Below are 22,059 nucleotides of genomic sequence, written 5' to 3' on the forward strand. Positions count from 1 at the left end.
GGACATTTTTTTTCTTAAATTCCGTATATATGTGTGAGCATACAGTATTTCTGTTTTCTCTTTCTGACTTACTTCACTCTGTATGACAGACTCTAGGTCCATCCACCTCATTACAAATAGCTCAATTTCATTTTTTTAATGGCTGAGTAATATTCCATTGTATATATGTGCCACATCTTCTTTATCCATTCATCCGATGATGGACACTTAGGTTGTTTCCATCTCCGGGCTATTGTAAATAGGGCTGCTATGAACATTTTGGTACATGACTCTTTGAATTATGGTTTTCTCAGGGTATATGCCCAGTAGTGGGATTGCTGGGTCATATGGTAGTTCTATTTGTACTTTTTTAAGGAACCTCCATACTGTTCTCCATAGTGGCTGTACCAATTCACATTCCCACCAGCAGTGCAAGAGTGTTCCCTTTTCTCCACACCCTCTCCAGCATTTATTGTTTCTAGATTTTTTGATGATGGCCATTCTGACTGGTGTGAGGTGATACCTCATTGTAGTTTTGATTTGCATTTCTCTAATGATTAAAGATGTTGAGCATTCTTTCATGTGTTTGTTGGCAGTCTGTATATCTTCTGTGGAGAAATGTCTATTTAGGTCTTCTGCCCATTTTTGGATTGGGTTGTTTTTTTGTTATTGAGCTGCATGAGCTGCTTGTGAATTTTGGAGATTAATCCTTTGTCAGTTGCTTCATTTACAAATATTTTCTCCCATTCTGAGGGTTGTCTTTTGGTCTTGTTCATGGTTTCCTTTGCTGTGCAAAAGCTTTTAAGTTTCATTAGGTCCCATTTGTTTATTTTTGTCTTTATTTCCATTTCTCTAGGAGGTGGGTCCAAAAGGATCTTGCTGTGATTTATGTCATAGAGTGTTCTGCCTATGTTTTCCTCTAAGAGTTTGATAGTGTCTGGCCTTACATTTAGGTCTTTAATCCATTTTGAGCTTATTTTTGTGTATGGTGTTAGGGAGTGATCTAATCTCATACTTTTACATGTCCCTGTCCAGTTTTCCCAGCACCACTTATTGAAGAGACTGTCCTTTCTCCACTGTACATTCCTGCCTCCTTTATCAAAGATAAGGTGACCATATGTGCGTGGGTTTATCTCTGGGCTTTCTATCCTGTTCCACTGATCTATCTTTCTGTTTTTGTGCCAGTACCATACTCTCTTGATTACTGTAGCTTTGTAGTGTAGTCTGAAGTCAGGGAGCCTGATTCCTCCAGCTCCATTTTTCATTCTCAAGATTGCTTTGGCTATTCAGGGTCTTTTGTGTTTCCATACAAATTGTGAAATTTTTTGTTCTAGTTCTGTGAAAAATGCCAGTGGTAGTTTGATAGGGATTGCATTGAATCTGTAGATTGCTTTGGGTAGTAGAGTCATTTTCACAATGTTGATTCTTCCAATCCAAGAACATGGTATATCTCTCCATCTATTTGTATCATCTTTAATTTCTTTCATCAGTGTCTTATAATTTTCTGCATACAGGTCTTTTGTCTCCTTAGGTAGGTTTATTCCTAGATATTTTATTCTTTTTGTTGCAGTGGTAAATGGGAGTGTTTTCTTGATTTCACTTTCAGATTTTTCATCATTAGTATATAGGAATGCCAGAGATTTCTGTGCATTAATTTTGTATCCTGCTACTTTACCAAATTCATTGATTAGCTCTAGTAGTTTTCTGGTAGCATCTTTAGGATTCTCTATGTATAGTATCATGTCATCTGCAAACAGTGACAGCTTTACTTCTTCTTTTCCAATTTGGATTCCTTTTATTTCCTTTTCTTCTCTGATTGTTGTGGCTAAAACTTCCAAAACTATGTTGAATAAGAGTGGAGAGAGTGGGCAGCCTTGTCTTGTTCCTGATCTTAGTGGAAATGGTTTCAGTTTTTCACCATTGAGGACGATGTTGGCTGTGGGTTTGTCATATATGGCCTTTATTCTGTTGAGGAAAGTTCCCTCTATGCCTACTTTCTGCAGGGTTTTTATCATAAATGGGTGTTGAATTTTGTCGAAAGCTTTCTCTGCATCTATTGAGATGATCATATGGTTTTTCTCCTTCAATTTGTTAATATGGTGTATCACGTTGATTGATTTGCGTATATTGAAGAATCCTTGCATTCCTGGAATAAACCCCACTTGATCATGGTGTATGATCCTTTTAATGTGCTGTTGGATTCTGTTTGCTAGTATTTTGTTGAGGATTTTTGCATCTATGTTCATCAGTGATATTGGCCTGTAGTTTTCTTTCTTTGTGACATCCTTGTCTGGTTTTGGTACCAAGGTGATGGTGGCCTCGTAGAATGAGTTTGGGAGTGTTCCTCCCTCTGCTATATTTTGGAAGAGTTTGAGAAGGATAGGTGTTAGCTCTTCTCTAAATGTTTGATAGAATTCACCTGTGAAGCCATCTGGTCCTGGGCTTTTGTTTGTTGGAAGATTTTTTATCACAGTTTCAATTTCAGTGCTTGTGATTGGTCTGTTCATATTTTCTATTTCTTCCTGATTCAGTCTTGGCAGGTTGTGCATTTCTAAGAATTTGTCCATTTCTTCCAGGTTGTCCATTTTATTGGCATAGAGTTGCTTGTAGTAATCTCTCATGATCTTTTGTATTTCTGCAGTGTCAGTTGTTACTTCTCCTTTTTCATTTCTAATTCTATTGATTTCAGTCTTCTCCCTTTTTTTCTTGATGAGTCTGGCTAATGGTTTATCAATTTTGTTTATCTTCTCAAAGAACCAGCTTTTAGTTTTATTGATTTTTGCTATCATTTCCTTCATTTCTTTTTCATTTATTTCTGATCTGATGTTTATGATTTCTTTCCTTCTGCTAACTTTGGGATGTTTTTGTTCTTCTTTCTCTAATTGCTTTAGGTGCAAGTTTAGGTTGTTTATTCGAGATGTTTCCTGTTTCTTAAGGTGGGATTGTATTGCTATAAACTTCCCTCTTAGAACTGCTTTTGCTGCATCCCATAGGTTTTGGGTCGTCTCCATTGTCATTTGTTTCTAGGTATTTTTTAATTTCCTCTTTGATTTCTTCAGTGATCACTTCATTATTAAGTAGTGTATTGTTTAGCCTCCATGTGTTTGTAGTTTTTACAGATCTTTTCCTGTAATTGATACCTAGTCTCATAGCGTTGTGGTGGGAAAAGATACTTGATACAATTTCAATTTTCTTAAATTTACCAAGGCTTGTGTTGTGACCCAAGATATGATCTATCCTGGAGAATGTTCCATGAGCACTTGAGAAAAATGTGTATTCTGTTGTTTTTGGATGGAATGTCCTATAAATATCAATTAAGTCCATCTTGTTTAATGTATCATTTAAAGCTTGTGTTTCCTTATTTATTTTCATTTTGGATGATCTGTCCATTGGTGAAAGTGGGGTGTTAAAGTACCCTACTATGAATGTGTTACTGTCGATTTCCCCTTTTATGGCTGTTAGTATTTGCCTTATGTATTGAGGTGCTCCTATGTTGGGTGCATAAATATTTACGATTGTTATATCTTCTTCTTCGATCGATCCCTTGATCATTATGTAGTGTCCTTCTTTGTCTCTTCTAGTAGTCTTTATTTTAAAAATTTTAAAGTCTATTTTGTCTGATATGAGAATTGCTACTCCAGCTTTCTTTTGGTTTCCATTTTCATGGAATATCTTTTTCCATCCCCTTACTTTCAGTCTGTATGTGTCTCTAGGTCTGAAGTGGGTCTCTTGTAGACAGCATATATATGGGTCTTGTTTTTGTATCCATTCAGCCAATCTGTGTGTTTTGGTGGGAGCATTTAGTCCGTTTACATTTAAGGTAATTATCGATATGTATGTTCCTATTCCCATTTTCTTAATTGTTTTGGGTTTGTTATTTATTTTTTTATTTTTTTATTTTTTTGCTGTATGCGGGCCTCTCACTGTTGTGGCCTCTCCCGTTGCGGAGCACAGGCTCCGGACGCGCAGGCCCAACGGCCATGGCTCACGGGCCCAACCGCTCCGCGGTATGTGGGATCTTCCCAGACCGGGGCACGAACCCGTGTCCCCTGCATCGGCAGGCGGACTCTCAACCGCTGCGCCACCAGGGAAGCCCTGGGTTTGTTATTGTAGGTCTTTTCCTTCTGTTGTGTTTCTTGCCTAGGGAAGTTCCTTTAGCATTTGTTGTAAAGCTGGTTTGGTGGTGCTGAACTCTCTCAGCTTTTGCTTGTCTGTAAACGTTTTAATTTCTCCATCAAATCTGAATGAGATCCTTGCTGGGTAATCTTGGTTGCACGTTTTTCTCCTTGATCACTTTAAGTATGTCCTGCCAGTCCCTTCTGGCTTGCAGAGTTTCTGCTGAAAGATCAGCTGTTAACCTTATGGGGATTCCCTTGTGTGTTATTTGTTGTTTTTCCCTTGCTGCTTTTAATATGTTTTCTTTGTATTTAATTTTTGACAGTTTGATTAATATGTGTCTTGGCGTATTTCTCCTTGGATTTAACCTGTATGGAACTCTCTGTGCCTCCTGGACTTGACTATTTCCTTTCCCATATTAGGGAAGTTTTCAACTATAATCTCTTCAAATATTTTCTCAGTCCCTTTCTTTTTCTCTTCCTCTTCTGGAACCCCTATAATTCGAATGTTGGTGCGTTTAATGTTGTCCCAGAGGTCTCTGAGACTGTCCTCAGTTCTTTTCATTCTTTTTTCTTTCTTCTGCTCTGCAGTAGTTATTTCCACTATTTTATCTTCCACCTCACTTATCCGTTCTTCTGCCTCAGTTCTGCTTTTGATCCCATCTAGAGTATTTTTAATTTCATTTATTGTGTTGTTAATCGTTGCTTGATTCATCTTTAGTTCTTCTAGGTCCTTGTTAACTGTTTCTTGCATTTTGTCTATTCTATTTCCAAGATTTTGGATCATCTTTACTATCATTATTCTGAATTCCTTTTCAGGTAGACTGCCTATTTCCTCTTCATTTGTTAGGTCTGGTGGGTTTTTATCTTGCTCTTTCGCCTGCTGTGTGTTTTTCTGTCTTCTCATTTTGCTTATCTTACTGTGTTTGGGGTCTCCTTTTTGCAGGCTGCAGGTTCGTAGTTCCCGTTGTTTTTGGTGTCTGTCCCCAGTGGCTAAGGTTGGTTTAGTGGGTTGTGTAGGCTTCCTGGTGGAGGGGACTAGTGCCTGTGTTCTGGTGGATGAGGCTGGATCTTGTCTTTCTGGTGGGCAGGTCCACGTCTGGTGGTGTGTTTTGGGGTGTCTGCGGACTTTTTATGATTTTAGGCCACCTCTCTGCTAATGGGTGGCGTTGTGTTCCTGTCTTGCTAGTTGTTTGGCATAGGGTGTCCAGCACTGTAGCTTGCTGGTCGTTGAGTGAAGCTGGGTGCTGGTGTTGAGATGGAGATCTCTAGAAGATTTTCGCCATTTGATATTATGTGGAGCTGGGAGGTCTCTTGTGGACCAGTGTCCTGAAGTTGGCTCTCCCACCTCAGAGGCACAGCACTGACTCCTGGCTCCTCAATTTGGGATGATTCGTTGTCTATTCATGTATTCCACAAATGCAGGGTACATCTAGTTGATTGTGGAGCTTTAATCCGCTGCTTCTGAGGCTGCTGGGAGAGATTTCCCTTTCTCTTCTTTGTTCTCACAGCTCCCGGGTCTCAGCTTTGGATTTGGCCCCGCCTCTGAACGTAGGTCGCCGGAGGGCGTCTGTTCTTCGCTCAGACAGGACAGGGTTAAAGGAGCAGCCGCTTCGGGGACTCTGGCTCACTCAGGCGGGGGGGGGGGGGAGGGGCACAGAGTGCGGGGCGAGCCTGCAGCGGCAGAGGCCGTCGTGACGTTGCACCAGCCCAAGGCGCGCCATGCGTTCTCCCGGGGAAGTTGTCTCTGGATCCCAGGACCCCGGCAGTGACGGGCTGCACAGGCTCCCCGGAAAGGGGCTGTGGATAGTGACCTGTGCTGGCACACAGGCCTCGTGGCGGCGGTGGCAGCCCCAGTGTACCACGCCCGTCTCTGGGGTCCGCGCTTTCAGCCGCGGCTCGCGCCCGTCTCTGGAGCTCCTTTAAGCTGTGCTTTTAATCCCCTCTCCTCGCGCACCAGGAAACCAAGAGGGAAGAAAAAGTCTCTTGCCTCTTCGGCAGCTCCAGAGTTTTCCCGGACTCCCTCCCGGCTAGCTGTGGCGCATTAGCCCCTTCAGGCTGTGTTCACGCCGCCAGCCCCAGTCCTCTCCTGGCGCTCTGACTGAAGCCCGAGCCTCAGCTCCCAGCGCCGCCCACCCCGGCGGGCAAGCAGACAAGCCTTTCGGGCTGGTGAGTGCCAGTTGGCACCGATCCTCTGTGCGGGAATCTCTCAGCTTTGCCCTACCCAGGTACATGGGGAGTTTCTTGCCTTTTGGGAGGTCTGAGGTCTTCTGCCAGCGTTCAGTAGGTGTTCTGTAGGAGTTGTTCCACGTGTAGATGAATTTCTGGTGTATCTGTGGGGAGGAAGGTGATCTCCGCGTCTCACTCTCCCGCCATCTTCCCCAGAAGTCAAAACAAAGTTTTAGGCAGTAAACAGTAATGTAATTCTTTATAAAGCTTTTCCTACTTTTCAACATTAAAAAAAATAGAAAACAAGTAATAATGACGGCACAAAGATTTTCTAACATAAATTTACCAATGCTCATTTTCAAAGAGTCTTTCTTTTGAATAATATAGTAAATGCACACTCACACATATCTTTTATATAATCTTAGTAAATAATATAGTAAATGTTGGGTCTTAATCATTTATAATTTTATCCAGAATACTTTTTTTTTCTTTAAGAACTTTGAATCTTTGGCTTCTTGTATTGACTTTCTAGGTGGTCTTAAGAAAATTATATCTTTTTGCCAATTCCCTAACCTTATAGGTGATGATAGTGTTATTATTTCAGGAAGAGTAAGACAGGATGTAAGTTTTGTAGAGCATTAGAAAGGTGTAGCTAAAAAAGACAACAAAGACCCCAGGTCCTGATTTAGGTCCTTTTTTAGACTATATAGCATTATTCCACAAGCAGGGATAAAGATTTAAATAGATGGAATATTTATTTGTAATTTAAAATAATTTTCATTCCCCCCCCCAAAAAAAGTTGTGATGTGCTACATCTTTAAAAAAATTAGCATGACACTACAATTTCCTTATCTTATAATGGAAATTTTATGGCATCCAATAGATTAATAGATGAATGTAACATTAAAAGAGCCCTGAAGTAGACACATACATACAGTCAATTGATTTTTTTAAAGAATTTAAAATGTTTATATTTGCCTTTAGTGATTACATTCCTTTTCTTCTTGACTTCTCTTTGTTTCTCTTCTTTGTCTTTTTTTAAAAAATTTTTATTGGAGTATGGTTGCTTTACACTGTTGTGTTTGCCTGCACTGCACAACAAAATGAATCAGCCATACACATACAGATATCCCCTCCCTTTTGGACCTTCGTCCCATTTAGGTCACCACAAGTGCATTAGGTAGAGTTCCCTGTGCTATACAGTATGTTCCCACCAGTTGTCTATTTTATACATAGTATCAATAATGTATAGTGTCAATCCCAGTCTCCCAATCCCTCCAACCACCCCTTTTCCCCTTGGTATCCATACATTTGTTCTCTACAGTCTGTCAACTGATTTTTGACAGTGATATCAAGGCAATTCAGAAGGGGAAAGAATGTAGTCTTTTCAACAAATGGTACTGGAGCAACTGCGAAATAGGAAATGAACCTTGACCCCTACCTTACCCTTGAGGTTGGTAAAGCCTTTAGAGACAGGACACTCAAGTCACTAACCATAAAAGAAAACACTGATAAATTGGACTTCATGAAAATTAAAAACTTCTGTCATTCAAGAGGTACCATTAAGAAAATGAAAAGGTACATACTGTCAACAACTGTGAAGGGTCTACAATTTCACACTATTTGTAGACTAACAAGTTAGCCTGCCACAGTTTCATGAATGGTGATAGAAGAATAAGACTCCTGGTCAGAGATAAAGGACAGTTTATTACTCACAGCAACAGCAGTAGCTAGAATATCAGCATTTTAAAGCCATTTCCCCAAGCCTCTGGTATAGCAGGATGCTTTAGCAAACTTCCACCCTGGCCCACAGGAGAAATCTGTGGCAGTTGGGTCACCAGTAACAACCCTGGCCAGAAAGTTGAGGCTGACCTGAGTGTCTTCCACCACCATGGTACGTAGTGTAATTGGTCAATTCAAATAATCAGGAACAAATTTCATACCACCTTTTAGAATTAGATGATTCCCATTGTGGGGATACCTTCCTCAATGAGCACATGAACTACAAGTCAGTTATCCCTCATTTCGGAGGGGTCTTCTCAGTCATCTGAGGGCTACATAACCTGCTGGTGGTGTTTCTTTAAACATTTGAATGTCTCTTATGACTACTCCCAGGGTGCAAGTCATTGTATTTTCAGGAATAAAGGAAAAAAAGATGGCTTGCTTCTGCACCAAAGTGTATTCCTGAGGTGCATGCACATGATGACCCTGTAAAGAAAGTTTATTTACAATTATTAGGGCAGTGGTAGTATATTACATATGAGACTTTTATGAGTTGGGGGAGGAACAAGTTGACCCTGCTTCCTACACTCCTCTCAGCTGAGCCAGTTCACTTTTAATAATGGAGTCTAGTCCTTGTTTTGTTGAGCAACTACCTGAAGTCGTCAGCCCAACCTGTCATGTTGGTCAGTGCCACCAGCTGAGTCACATTTTTCGTCCCCACAGAATGATTGAGTGATGGCCATGGGGATGAGGATAGAGATGACACTCAAAGGTGCTGATGTATGTTTAGCATGGGATATACAGGATCTGGGCCATCTGCTGTTTTTAATGACATTGTCAGAAATATTTAAGGCAATAATAATCAAATTGTGGTACAGCCAGCTAAATTTAAGGCACTTGGAACAGTTTGAGAGAGTAGCACCAGGGTGTTTTCCTTCATGAGGAAGGTTCCAGGGCCTATTCTGAAGGACAAAATTATTAACACTCCTCCCTTCCCCATATCTCTCAGGATCTAAGCTGTTCCCTTTCCAGATTTTGAGATTGCTGTTCTCCCTCCATTGCCACAAAATTGGGGTATCTCATTCCAGAAGCTATAGCTTCACCTTTTTTTCCCCCATTCACCCCTGACCTTGTACCAAGATCTTTTTCCCAGAAGGGTCAAGTATGAGAGGAAAAAGTCATTTTTATACATCTTACAGAGTTCCATTAGATCCCCCCACTTTGCACTGTATTGGTGACAAGTATATTCAACTAAGTGATCATGACCTAGGACCATGTGACTCTAACAAGAGAATCCAGGTAGCTGAACCAGAATTGAGGTTGAAACGCCTATTCCCCCTTTTGGCTGGACTGCCACCCACAAGGTATACCAGCCAGACTGGGCTGGGATTGTCATAAGGGAAAGAAGCATCATGCCAGAATCAGGTGGGAATCCCAAATTTTCTAAATACGTCTCTATAACCTGCCTCTCCTTTCATCCTAATCACTACCCATTACCCAGGAAGTAGCTAAGAAGATAAGATTCCTTTCTAGAGAAAGTGACATTTAGTGACCAAACTGCCTTATTACTAAGGTGTAAAGACCTGGAGGAGATGAGGGAGATAGAGTCAAATCTTTTTGAATTAATTTTTGAGTTCTATCAGATACGGTAACTCTTGAGTGGCTGTTGAGTGGCTTTTGCAATAAAAGGTGTACTGTTGACAGACCGTGAATGGTCTGGAAAGCTGAAAAATGGCAAAGATCACCTTCAAGAGCCATAACGATGTGGCTGATGAGATGGGAATGGCAGCTCAGTAACCTGGAAATGTGTCAGTGGTGGGGAAGCACCCCGCCTCCCGCCCCCAGCTCTGCTCTCTCTGCACAGCGACGTCTGTTTTGTTTTCTCATAGCTGGTACTGAGGTTGGATACCGTCAGATTTCTGATTAGCCCAACCATCAGTGAACAAGGCCCAGGCATTTAATGGAACCTTTGTGAATTGAGGGCCCCACTGAGCCAGCAGCTTTGCTTCAGATGGTGGAATAGAGTAAAAGTTTCTCCCAAAGGGAAAGCTGCCACTTTTTCATGTAGAGACCAGATGCCAGTGGGCCCAGGCCAGCTGTGTTCTTGAACTTACTGTTTCCATTTAACAAGCAAAGCTTGTTAGGCCCTCTCAACTTATGAGTCATTGAATCTGCATTGACTCACCCCAAAATGGGAATATCAGACTGGAGAGTCACAAGGCTTCCTTAAACCAGGCATTCTTTTTGAAAGTAGTTCAACAGCAAGGTAGTAGTTGTTTTTCAAAAAGGGTGCACCTCGGAATTCCCTGGTGGCCCAGTGTTTAGGACTCTGCGCTTCCACTGCAGGGAGCACAGGTTTGATCCCTGGTCAGGGAACTAAAACCCCACATGCTATGCAATGAGGCCCCCCAAAAAGGGGGTGGTGTGCCTACCTGATAACTGTGTCAGGGAGGCAGCAAGTCCAAAACCCAAGAGATGCCTCCAGGTCAAGGCTGTTTTCCTTTGTCATAGGCTCCAGGTCACAGGGTCATTAGTCATAGAGACTTACCTCCCAAAGGAGTCATGAAGATGTGGGACTTCAAAAGCAGACAGCATGTCAGCAGCTTGCTGGACAGGTGCAAATGCAGACTGCTGGTCCGAGTCCCCTCAAAGTACTGTGATAAGTAGTTTAGTCTGTATAAAGTACCAGGTAGAGTGCTGAAATGAGACACATACTATCTCCAGTACTCAAAGATTTGGATAAGGTGCTTTTAGTTCTGAGCTGCACAAACCAAATGCAACTCCACTATTTTGGGTGACCCATGATCACACCACGTGTGATCAGGTGGTGAGGTTCTCATGGCTGATACCATCTATTTCAGCTTTGAGAACTCTCTGACTCAGTACCATAGCCACAGGGCTTTCTAGCTGAGGTCATGGGGTTGCCACTGGCTGGCTCAGGTTTGCACAGTGGTGACCTTCTTTGCTGAGTCCATCTTAATCCAGAGCAGTTGCTCTCCCATCACTAACATCTCTCAATTCCCACTCAGTTTCTACATAAGGGCTATAGCAGAGTTTTCCAGGGTGGTAGGCTGACCACAAAAATTTATCTAAGTTTCTTTGGGTTAATTTCTCATTCTCTAGTTGGTCACTTACATCAGCATTCTAAATCCAATCTGAGGTAATAAGAACCTGAATACTAAGCAAGGCCTCATTCTTGGTTTCCTACAAGAGTTTATCTGTCTCTGAGAGACCTCCTGAAAGGATAAAAGCAGCCATGACCCACTTCCAAAACCTCTGAGACCTTTTACTGTCATTTCCAAATAGACTTGAGGTCAACAAGATAGACTGTAGGAAAGACAGCCCAGCTGATACCATTTGTCCTTAAGACCATTCATTACACACCCTGCCCCCTCAACTCCCAAGTAAACCAGACACTGTTCTAATGACTGGCCTGACTTATGCCCATGAATTTCTCTCCTTTCATGGTCATTACAGATATGTGTCTCTGTAATTGTCTGAAAGAGAGCAGAACCTTTTGCCTGAAAGGGAACAGTACTAAAATGAATCTCCTGGTTGTTCCCGTGGGACAGACCTGAGGCTGATTAACAGGGTGGTAAGGAAGTGCCCCAGCCCAGAAGAGATTTAGCAGCAGTGAGGACACCTCTGAGGCACCTGTCTTGAACCTGTTTCCTGGTGTTCAGCGTGCAGCCACCTCCGCAGTTCACCCTCAGTAACAGGCAGTGAAAGGAAGGGCCGTTTGCTTCCAGAACTGACTGTACAACTTGGTCAACATGTTTACTGCAGGTTCCCAAGGCCTTCCCTCAAGTCTCTGCGAGGCTCTCATCCTTCCTCTTTCAGAAAGTCATGTCTCTGTCAGAATCCTATCCTCGTCACCAAAACTATAAGGAATTGGAGATTCTACCCCACTTGCAAGTACATAAGTTAGCCTGCCACAGTTTCATGGATGCTAGTAGAAGACATGAGACTCTTGGATCAGAGGTAAAGGATACTTTATCACTCACAGCAATAGCAGTAGCTAGAGTATCAGCATTTTTCTGCTGGTTCCCTGAGCCCAGTTCCCCCAGAGCAATGCGGAGGGAAAGATGACCCCCTCTACAACCAATGGGTTGTGGTACAGAAGAGGAATCCTGAGCTTAAGGAACCCAAATCTTTTATAACAGGCAATAAGCATGGCTGTCCTTTTCTCCAGAGGGAGGCAATTATCTTCACTATACCAGACAGTAAGAATGCTTGCCCCTTGATCTTGAGGGAGACACTGTCTCTTCCTAACACTGCCTGTCTATTGGGTTGCTTGAATGCCCTCACAACTGGGCAGTTGGCCTTCAGAGCCAAGTGATCCCAAAGACAGCAAAGGCAGAAGCTGCAGTGTCTTTTATAAACTATCCTTGGAAGTCACACACTGCCATTTCTACAATATCTTGTTAGTTACACAGGTCAGCTCTAGGCACTGTGGAAGGGGACTGAACAAGGAGGTAGAAATCACCGAGGACCATCTTGGAGGCTTGTAACCACAATGGTCACATAAGCTATTAGTATCGTAGTTAGCTAAATAAAGAGTATATGGGAATTAGGTAAGTCTACTGTTTTAAAATAAAAGTTGAAGAATTTTAAATGAAAATGTAAGTTACAGACTGGAAGAAAATATTCACAAAACATATATCTGACAAAGATCTTGTGTCCACAAAATATAAAGAATTCTTACAACTGACTGATAAAAAGACAACCCAGTTAAAAAATGAACACATACTTCACAAAAGTAGATATTCAGTTTGTCTTTAAACACATGTAAAGATACTCAAGATCATTTGTTATCTGGGAAATGCAAATCATTACCACAATAAGATACATTTCATTCCTACCAGACAGTCAAAATAACTGGAAACTTCCCTGGAGGTCCAGTGGTTAAGACTCTGTCCTTCCAATGCAGGGGGCACCAGTTCGATCCCTGGTTGGGGAACTAAGATCCCACATGCTGCATGGCATGGCCAAAAAATAAAATTAAATAAAATTAAATTAATAAATAAATTCCTGATTATTCTTTTAAAATAAATAAATAAATAAAATAACTGGTAATATCAAGTGTGGGTGAGGATCTGGAGCAACAAGAACTCTCATTTATTGCTTGTTAGAGTGTAAAACAATACTTGGGAAAAATACTTATCTTATAAAGTGACATGTATACTTTCTATATGACCTAGCAATTCCACCAGTAGGTATTTATCCAAGAGAAGTTAAGACACATGACCACTAAGAGAGTTATACACAAATATCCATAGCATCTGTATTCATAATACCTAATAACCCAGAGCCGGCAGCTACCCAAATGTTTATCAGTAGGAGAATAGGTAAACAAATTGTGATACAAATCTTGTTTTCTGATATGTGTTGTGAATATTTGCTCCTGGTTTGTGGCTTTTTCATTTTTTAAGCAGTTTCTTTAAAAGACCAAGAGTTTAATTTTAGCAGTCCAAATATTTATGGTTTTAACATTTTAAAGTGATTAGTTGTACACAACTGGTATTCTAACTCAGAGAGAAGGTTGCCAAAACCTCTACAGTGAAGGAGTCTCTGGGGGGCACCAACAGGAGTGTCTGTTATTTTGCAATTGGGATAGATTCTAGAGCCCTTTGTTAGAGGGGCCCCCATTCAAAGTGAGCTAATTTGCAAGTAACAGCATAAATGGGCTTGTGTACAAGTTGTAAATGAGAAATATGTTTCCTTCAGAACACACAAAAAAAGCCTAAAAGAAGTTGTGGGTGCTGAGAGTCAACAGCTGTTTCTTGACGGTGTCAGAGAGAGAGCAGCCTTCAGTTTCCCAAATAATTTTCAGGAACCTCATCGAGGTGGCAGGGGGACCTTACCCTGTGTGTGGGGCAGTGGCCCATCCTCCTTTTGTGAGCACCTTGTATTATTTGTACGTCCTGAACGAGTGTGTCAAAGAGGAAATCATCATGGTAATGTCATACCCGCGTCCCTAGAGAAAGAAGGACGTAGTTAAGAGATTGCGTGCAATGACAGGGCTGTGAGCTACCCGCCCTGGGAGCTGGGTAAAGTATGTCATAGCCCTCTGGAGGGGAAGGCAAACTGCAGTCAAGAGGCTGTTGAGGGCTTCCCTGGTGGCGCAGTGGTTGAGAGTCCGCCTGCCGATGCAGGGGACACGGGTTTGTGCCCCGGTCCGGGAAGATCCCACATGCCGCGGAGCGGCTGGGCCCGTGAGCCATGGCCGCTGAGCCTGCGCGTCCGGAGCCTGTGCTCGCTCCGCAGTGGGAGAGGCCACAGCAGTGAGAGGCCGCGTACCGCAAAATAAAAAAAAAAAAAAAAAAAAAGAGGGTGTTGAAATAGGCACTGAACAAAAGATATTCAACAAATTCTATAATAGCAAAATATTTACCATTTGCTGATTGGATGAATTTGGTAAATTCAGAAGTACTGGCTACAGGGACCTTAACGAGACCCACAGCAATCCAGGCTCATGGGTAATCCACTGTGAGGCACATTCATTCTTCCCAAGTTTAAGAGCAGGGTGAACTGGGCTGTTAAATGGCAAAGCAGTGGGGCTACTCACCACTTCTCTAAATACATCTTGTCTAAAGGGTTTCAATCATTAAAGACTGTTTTAATTTACATTGGGCCATATTAACTATTTTAATGGGGGAAGAAGAGGTTCGTGGGGTTCCATTTTATCAAGATAATTTGTGACAAATATTTATTACTTGTTGAGTCAGAGAGTCCATGAGCACTGGCACATTTTAGGACAGTGGGTACTGTGATCACGAGAAATTTAGGCAAGACAGTAGTTCCTGTGGTTAAGGTAAGGCATACCTTTTTGTCCTCTTTATCACGTTTAGTAACTGCCCGAAGATTATAGGGGGTACCTTATTTAAATTTAGTGGGATGCCCAGTGTAACTGTAATTTGAGCCCCGTTATTGATTAAGGCCATGAAGGTTATCCAACTGCTGTGTTTCAGCAAATGTTAAACTAATTCAGAACCAGTGTTATAGAGGTACAAAAGCCAATCTGCCCTTTTAATCTTTTTGTTGTAGAAATTCTTTTAGTAAAATTTCAGTTACCAATTGGGCCAAGTTATGGACTTCCATTTCAGTTTTTGTTTGTTTCCTCCTTGTTACTGACTGAATTGTGTCCCACCTTCATACGCGGAAGTTCTAACCCTCACATGACTGTACTTGGAGATGGGGCCTTTAAGGAGGTGATTAATTAAGGTTAAGTGAGGTCATATGGGCAGGGCCCTAATCTGATAGGACTGGTGTCCTTATCAGAAGAGGAAGAGAGGCCAGGGATCTTCCCTCCCTTTGTGTGGGCACATACAGAGCAAAGGCCATGTGCAGGCCAGAAAGAGAGGTCTCATCAGAAATCAACCCTGATGACACCTTGATCTCCTACTTCTAACCTCCAGAACTGTGAAGAAATAGACTTCTGTTGTTTAAGCAACTCAGTTACGGCAGCCCTAGCAGACCAGTGTGCTCACCCTGTAGGTTTTTTTTGTTTTGGTTTGGGGTTTTCTGGTGGTGGTAGTTACTGGGTATACTTCAGGGAGGTCTTCTCTGCACTGCTCATATTTATAAATTTCTTCCTCCAGAAAGCCTCCAATCAGTATTGTCAGGGTTAGCGTCCTTTGCCGTGACAGCGGTTGAATTTACACTTTGGCTGTGCCACAGGGATGCCAGGGGTGTTCTTCTCTATAACCCTGAGGATCAAGGTCTTTTTTGCAACAGAGACATAGGCAGCAGGAGCAGCAAAAGCATCTTATAGGGTCCTAGTGAGCCATCTGCCTTTAGGAGTATGAATCTCAGTAATTCAACTGCTCTTCAAATAGGGACTGCTGTTCCTCCATACAGGTGACTACCCAGTGGGCCTGAACAAGCTCTTTCCCCGAGCCCTCTTTAGAACAGGACCAACACCGCCTGCTTGAGACACACAAGCAGTGTCTCACAAGTTAAGAGTCTTTCTCCTGAGTCCATCAATCAAGACACACAACTCAGTCTAAGACACAGGTGAGTCTGGGCTGAGACACACAACCCAAGGGTACTTAAAGGAGCTCCCTGATCCCATGCTCTTCTCTGTGAACACCAATCATTGACGCTTCCAGCTTAGGTAGGTTAAATCTATGACAGAGGCTTGGTAGGACTCAGCAAATGCAGCACCAGGCAGCAGATCCAGTCAGCAAACCAAAGCAAGAGAAGATAACCCTGGGTGGTGGTCGCCCCCCTCTAGACATCCTGCTCCCAATGTCAACTGCTGTGGCCACCTTGCAGGGACAGCATTACCACCTCCATACCCAAAATTTGGTTCCAGTGTCAGGACTGATAATGTCACACACACACACACACACACACACACACAAAACCCCCCTCCCCCCCCAAGATTATACAAAAAGGTTGATTATATAACAAGGCTTTCTGGGGAAAACAGGGCAGGCTTTCCATGTTGGCCCAAAAATTACCTGAGAAAGAAAAGGAGGCTGGTTTGGGATTCCTTATTGCAGTTGGGGTGGGGCTGGGATGAGGGTTCTCGCACACACGGAGGGACGGAGGGACATGCGAGGTTTCCGCCTCCCAGGCTTCCTTCAGGCCTTACCCAGACGTGGGGCACAGGGGGAGGGGAGAGGGGAGGCTTCAAAGCTATCGGCAGTCAAACATCGTACGATGGTGTCACTCTTTATTTCAATATTAAATTACCATGAATAGATGATTCTAGTACGTACTCTTTAGGTTAGAATTTGAATAATGTATATCATAGTTTTAAATAAGACTTCACAAATCTTTCATGTAAAATCGTATTCTTCTGGGTAAATATATCCCCTTGATCACATTTATTTATCATTACTCCTTTCTGAATCCCCACAGGAGAGTAAAGGAATAAAATAGGCAGAGAGTCGTACTGTCATTAAAGACTTCAGAGATTCTTATCACACCCTGATGATATTCCTTATCATCAACTGTTGGGCCTGGGCAGTAAATTATCACAAACCCAATTAGCTGTGGTTCTGGATGTGGTCATCGCAGGCCCACTGCCGCCCTGCACCTGCTTTCACTCTCACCTCATAAGCAGGCTGACCCTGTGGGCGTCTCCTCTTGCAGGTTTGAGCTGTCAGGACTGTCGGTGCACTAGCTCTCGTGGCTCCCCTCCACTCACACCTTTGTAAATAGCCCCTTTTGTAAATAAGCTCTCTACCAACCGAAGGGAAAAAAACCTCTCCAAGAGCTTTGTGTCAGGCAGAGTAAATGAGTCAGAGTCCTTGTGATGGCCTCTGAGCCCTTCTGTGATTTTACCTCCTTGCCCCTCTGACCTCACCTCCTCCCCCTGCCACCTCGGCTTGCTTTGCTCCGGCCACCCTGGTCATCTTGCTGTTCCTCAAACATCCTAGACGTGCTCCCACTTCAAGGCCTCTGCAATTTGCTGTTCCCTGTACCTGGTGTAATCTTCTACTACATGCCAAGTCCCCCCCAACACTTAGTGGCATTTTGCAAAGCTAAAGGAATGGATCAAACATCTTTGTGTCCATTTCTCAAGAGCTCCAAGTATTTACTGTTGCTCCTAAAAAAAGGGGGGGGGGCGGGTAAGAAGGAATCTGAATCATCTGCATTGTCTTGAGCAGTGTTTCTCAAATTATCTATAGTGAAGGACCAGGTTTTAAAAATTATTTCCGGCTACTGCTGACCAAGCTGTAGTCCTGTGGTGCCGAACAAGATTGCAGCTCACACTTCATGTGACGCACCATGCTAGTTTGACAACTAACCCAACTGGCTTATAGTCTCTAAAGGAAGAGCCTGCTGATTGCTCTTGGTTGTGGTGGCAGCGGTCAACTGCTGTAAGTGTCTGAACTTTGTCACAGGTGGGTAACAAACTCGTTTGCCGGTTGGCACCAGACCACATTTTAGGATCACTGGTCCAGAGGGGATCTCTCTTTTGGCAAGGTAGCTAAGTCATAGATGGGAAGACCTTTCTGGTCACAACGACTGCTGCTAAAGGATCACAACTCTATAATAATAGCTTAGGGTGAGTTGCAAGTTTTCTTCAAAGAAGAGTTTCTCCTCCTAAGAGTGAGAAGACATTAGAGGTGATTTGGGTTTTTTTGTTTGTTTTTCGGTATGCGGGCCTCTCCCGTTGCGGAGCACAGGCTCTGGACGCGCAGGCCCAGCAGCCGTGGCTCACGGGCCCAGCCGCTCCGCGGCATGTGGGATCTTCCCGGACCGGGGCACGAACCCGTGTCCCCTGCATCGGCAGGCAGACTCTCAACCACTGCGCCACCAGGGAAGCCCCAAGGTGATTTGTTTTTAATTTTGTTGTTTGCATTTTTTAATATACCATTTATCCACATATATAGTCAAGGTCAATTAACTGCTCAATTTTCAAATTGGAAATGAAAATTGTATAGCTGAAAGCCAAATGCATATTCTAAAACACAATGTCAGTACAGAATGTAGAATGAGAGGGTAGCTGGTTATTCAATCATTAGATATACCATCCATATTATTAGATGCATGTGTGATATTTTAACTGGGTGATGCTAAGTAAGGATATTATTTCTTAGGTAAAATTTGAGAAGTCATGAATTGAGCTGAATCTACTAAAAATTATTGAATCCAAAATTGTAAGGTCTGTAATTACATAAATAAGGATCATTAATAAGTCATTTCAACAGAAATATTCTTCATTAGGCAGTTTCAATAAAGTATGAAAATGCAGTAAGTAAGTACATTTAACATTTTTCTTTTAACTGGGTCATAAGTTTCAGTACCAAATAAATTGCATGACAGTTTGTAATTAACATTTTACCATCTAACTCTGTGACTCTGTGAGGGGAAAGGTATGTATAGGTTACTTTAAAGGTACAGTGTGCTTTCCCCTACAGCCTCCAACTCCTATCCCCCAAGAATATTAAGGATTTTCAAAGGCACTGAATCTTTGAACATTAGCTAGTTTTATGACAAAAATCTATCCCAAAGGGGTAGAGAGAATACAATTTAAATGTTATATCAGCTCTTACTTTAGCAGATATATTTTGGAGTCATTACATAAATGTATTAAATAATTTGAAAACTTTTTATTTTTTATTCAGTATGGAGATTTATTCCCAGAGTGGGGCTTTTCTGATGCAAAACTGGAATGCTTGTGTAGTCACAACAGCTGTCCCCACCCCATGGGGTGTCTTCCATTACTTTACAGTAGAGATGAATTTTTGGCCCAGTGTCTCAGTAATATTGGACACACGTGGTTTTAAGTGGCAAAGCGGTATGCGTATGCATTCATTTGACTTTCAGAGCTACAGTTGGCTCCAGATTAGAGCAAGGAGAATACATTCACACCAAGGCCACCCTCATGGCTGCTGCAGTAGCTGGATCACAGTAGGCTCTGTTGCTTCTAAAGACACAACCAACTATTGCTGAGGAATTACACATTCACCAAAGTGCTGTACAGCTGGAAGAGAGAGAATAATGAACTGCTAAAAGGATTCTTTCAAAGATTTCAGATTGTGGTCCCAGTTATTATTGATCTAGTTTTTTAATATTAATAATAAAATCATGGCTGTGAAATAACAGTGAAACTAAAAGGAAAGATTTTCAAGGAAGTAGATGATTTTTCAGGATATTCATCCAAATATTTGATTTAAATCTTTTCCTTTCCAGAAAAAAGTGGCACTATCCTTTTAGACTGATTAACAAGGAATTAAAATTAGATTGATTCTTAATGCCCATTGTTGATATATGCAGCATATTTGGAAGGCCAATCTATTAAAAATAGATTAAAGAATTAGTTTACTCTGTGAAAGAATGGCTTATATTATTGACATTTTAGACAATTTCGTTTGCTACAAAAATGTGTTATAATTAATGCAGAAATAAGATCTGATTTAGTGTGAAATTGCATTGATATACTATATGGTTGGAATACTCTATCTCTGTGCAGCGTCAACTTAATGCTATTTATGTATGACCTTCCTTGTACTATAAGCTTATATTTAAATGCTTCGTAACTTTTGCATTTTGAAGCCAATTGGTATAGTTATTCAAGTTGCAGCTTTTTAGCAAAAGTGATTTCCTAGAAAATCCAATTATGTCCATCTAAATAATATCTGAATAATGCTTTTTCCCCTAAGTAAAAACAAACAAGCAAAAAGAAAGTAAAAAAAACCTTCAGTGTAAATTTTTTAATTATCTGATATGGAGAATTAGATTTCTGATATTCATTAAATATCAAGGAAATTCCGACCATACTCAGTGTAGGCTACCTTTTTATAGAAGGGAATTTATGCATGTTTGGTAAGGGCTGTACTGATGAATATGTTTGAGGCTTTCAGCTTTTAGTGGATACAAAATAGAATGATTGATAAAATCCTCCCTACTATTGGCTATTATTTACTGACTCTTAAGTGGCAGGTTGTATTTATGCCAATTTATCTGCTTCAGGGAACATTCTTGATAGCAGAACAAAGTGAATAAAAGTAGTTTGCTTTGCAAATGAATGCAAATGGGAGAGCCTTTCGGAAAGCCCTTTAACAGGGGCAGTGCACTTTGATTATGAGTGAAGCTGCCATTTGGACATGGTGAAAAGAGCACGCTTGAACCATTGATTGGGGGAGACAGTAAAAAGTCAGGAAGGGCCCCGTTAAGCTTGCGGTGAGGCAGGCGGATGTCAGTGTGGTTAGAGCACAGTGGGAGAATGACAGGGAGGATTAGTGTCAGGGAGAAGCTTTGCTGTAGCTGTGGAGATAGTCCCTGGGGTCCCTCACCTCTGACTGTTGTCTGTGCTGATGGTCCTGTAATGCATACGGCCTGATGTATGCCTGTTCATTATCGGAAATGGTGATTAGAAAAGGTATTTGTCTCAGAGGTTTCCTTCCTTCTTTCTTTTTTTCTTTCTTTTTAATTAAAGGAAAATAAGGTGGCTTCCTCCATCTCTCTGCTGACTCCTAGAGTCTTGTGTTACACCATTGTGGCTACTGCCTCTGGTAGGAAATAGTTTAGTGCTGTAACGTAAAATAATTGTAACGTGGTTACCTGTTATTTGATGATGGTTTCTTTTGCTTTGCTCAACTTTGGGTTTCACCAAGTGGTAATGCTGAATAAAATGCAGAGAATATGCTTGCTCTGAGAATTTTGGCTTTTGCAAAAAAAGATTTTTGTAATCTTTAAGGTATTTTATTATTCAATTTAATAATTTGATCAACTTTTAGAAGCTATTTACCTTTTCAAGAAGGAAGTGTTGCTTTGCATGGACCGGGTGGTTTAAGTCTTGGCTGCAGGAGTTTCTAATTTCTGTTCTCAAGTTTTACAAAATGCTAGCACTTGATAAATTAACTTCTTGAAAATACATGCTTTTTAGAATTAAATATCGTTACGTAGAATGAACAAAAAATATATCTTTGTCTCGGTTCTGATTCTGAATCAGTCCATTTACTTGTTCACATTTTCATTTACACTTATAAAGTTTTTTGCTTTTTTAATCATTTTTCTTAAAAACTTCAAGACCTTCTGTGGTAAGCTCACATGAGGCATTTGTGAGCATTAGTGACACAATGCACTTCAAAACAACTGTCTTTCTTTTTTAAATGTCTTTAAGAGCCTGGGTTCACAGTATTTCTTCTTTATTATTTGGTGTAGGTTGGAGCATTTAAAAGGCTGTGGGAGCTTTGCATTCTAATGTTAAATATGCAACTCAGACCTTCACCTAATCTAGTAGATACATTTTAACATTGTTATTTTTGCAGAAAGCATAATGCCAATACTTGGTTTCACAGGTTTATTAAACGTTTTAGCGAACATTCTCTGAATTATTTTTTTTTCTTTAATGTTTTGCAGGCACCTGAATGGACAGAAGAGGACCTCAGCCAGCTGACAAGAAGTATGGTTAAGTTCCCAGGAGGAACCCCAGGTCGATGGGAAAAGATTGCCCACGAATTGGGTCGATCGGTGACAGATGTGAGTTCACTCAGATTTGCATTGTATGGAGAGTGACAAACCAGAATAAGCCAACTATGTAGAAGGCAGACATAGATGCATCCAACATTATCTTTGGAGAAAGCCTACAATCTTTTTAAGGACCTGGAAG

General features: G+C 41.6%; 1 protein-coding gene across 1 annotated transcript in view; it reads left to right on the forward strand.

Annotated features, from left to right (window-relative positions):
• The window catches only part of DNAJC1 (DnaJ heat shock protein family (Hsp40) member C1), a 211,211-nt gene that overhangs the window by 155,130 nt on the left and 34,022 nt on the right, over positions 1-22,059 (forward strand). Inside the window, exon 9 of the mRNA XM_081229510.1 lies at positions 21,810-21,929. Coding sequence (XP_081085636.1) covers positions 21,810-21,929 — 120 coding nt within the window. The remainder of the gene's footprint in view (positions 1-21,809; positions 21,930-22,059) is intronic.

This window comes from Mesoplodon bidens (genome assembly GCF_964165515.1).
Source record: "Mesoplodon bidens genome assembly, chromosome: 3".
Classification (NCBI taxonomy): Eukaryota; Metazoa; Chordata; class Mammalia; order Artiodactyla; family Ziphiidae; genus Mesoplodon; species Mesoplodon bidens.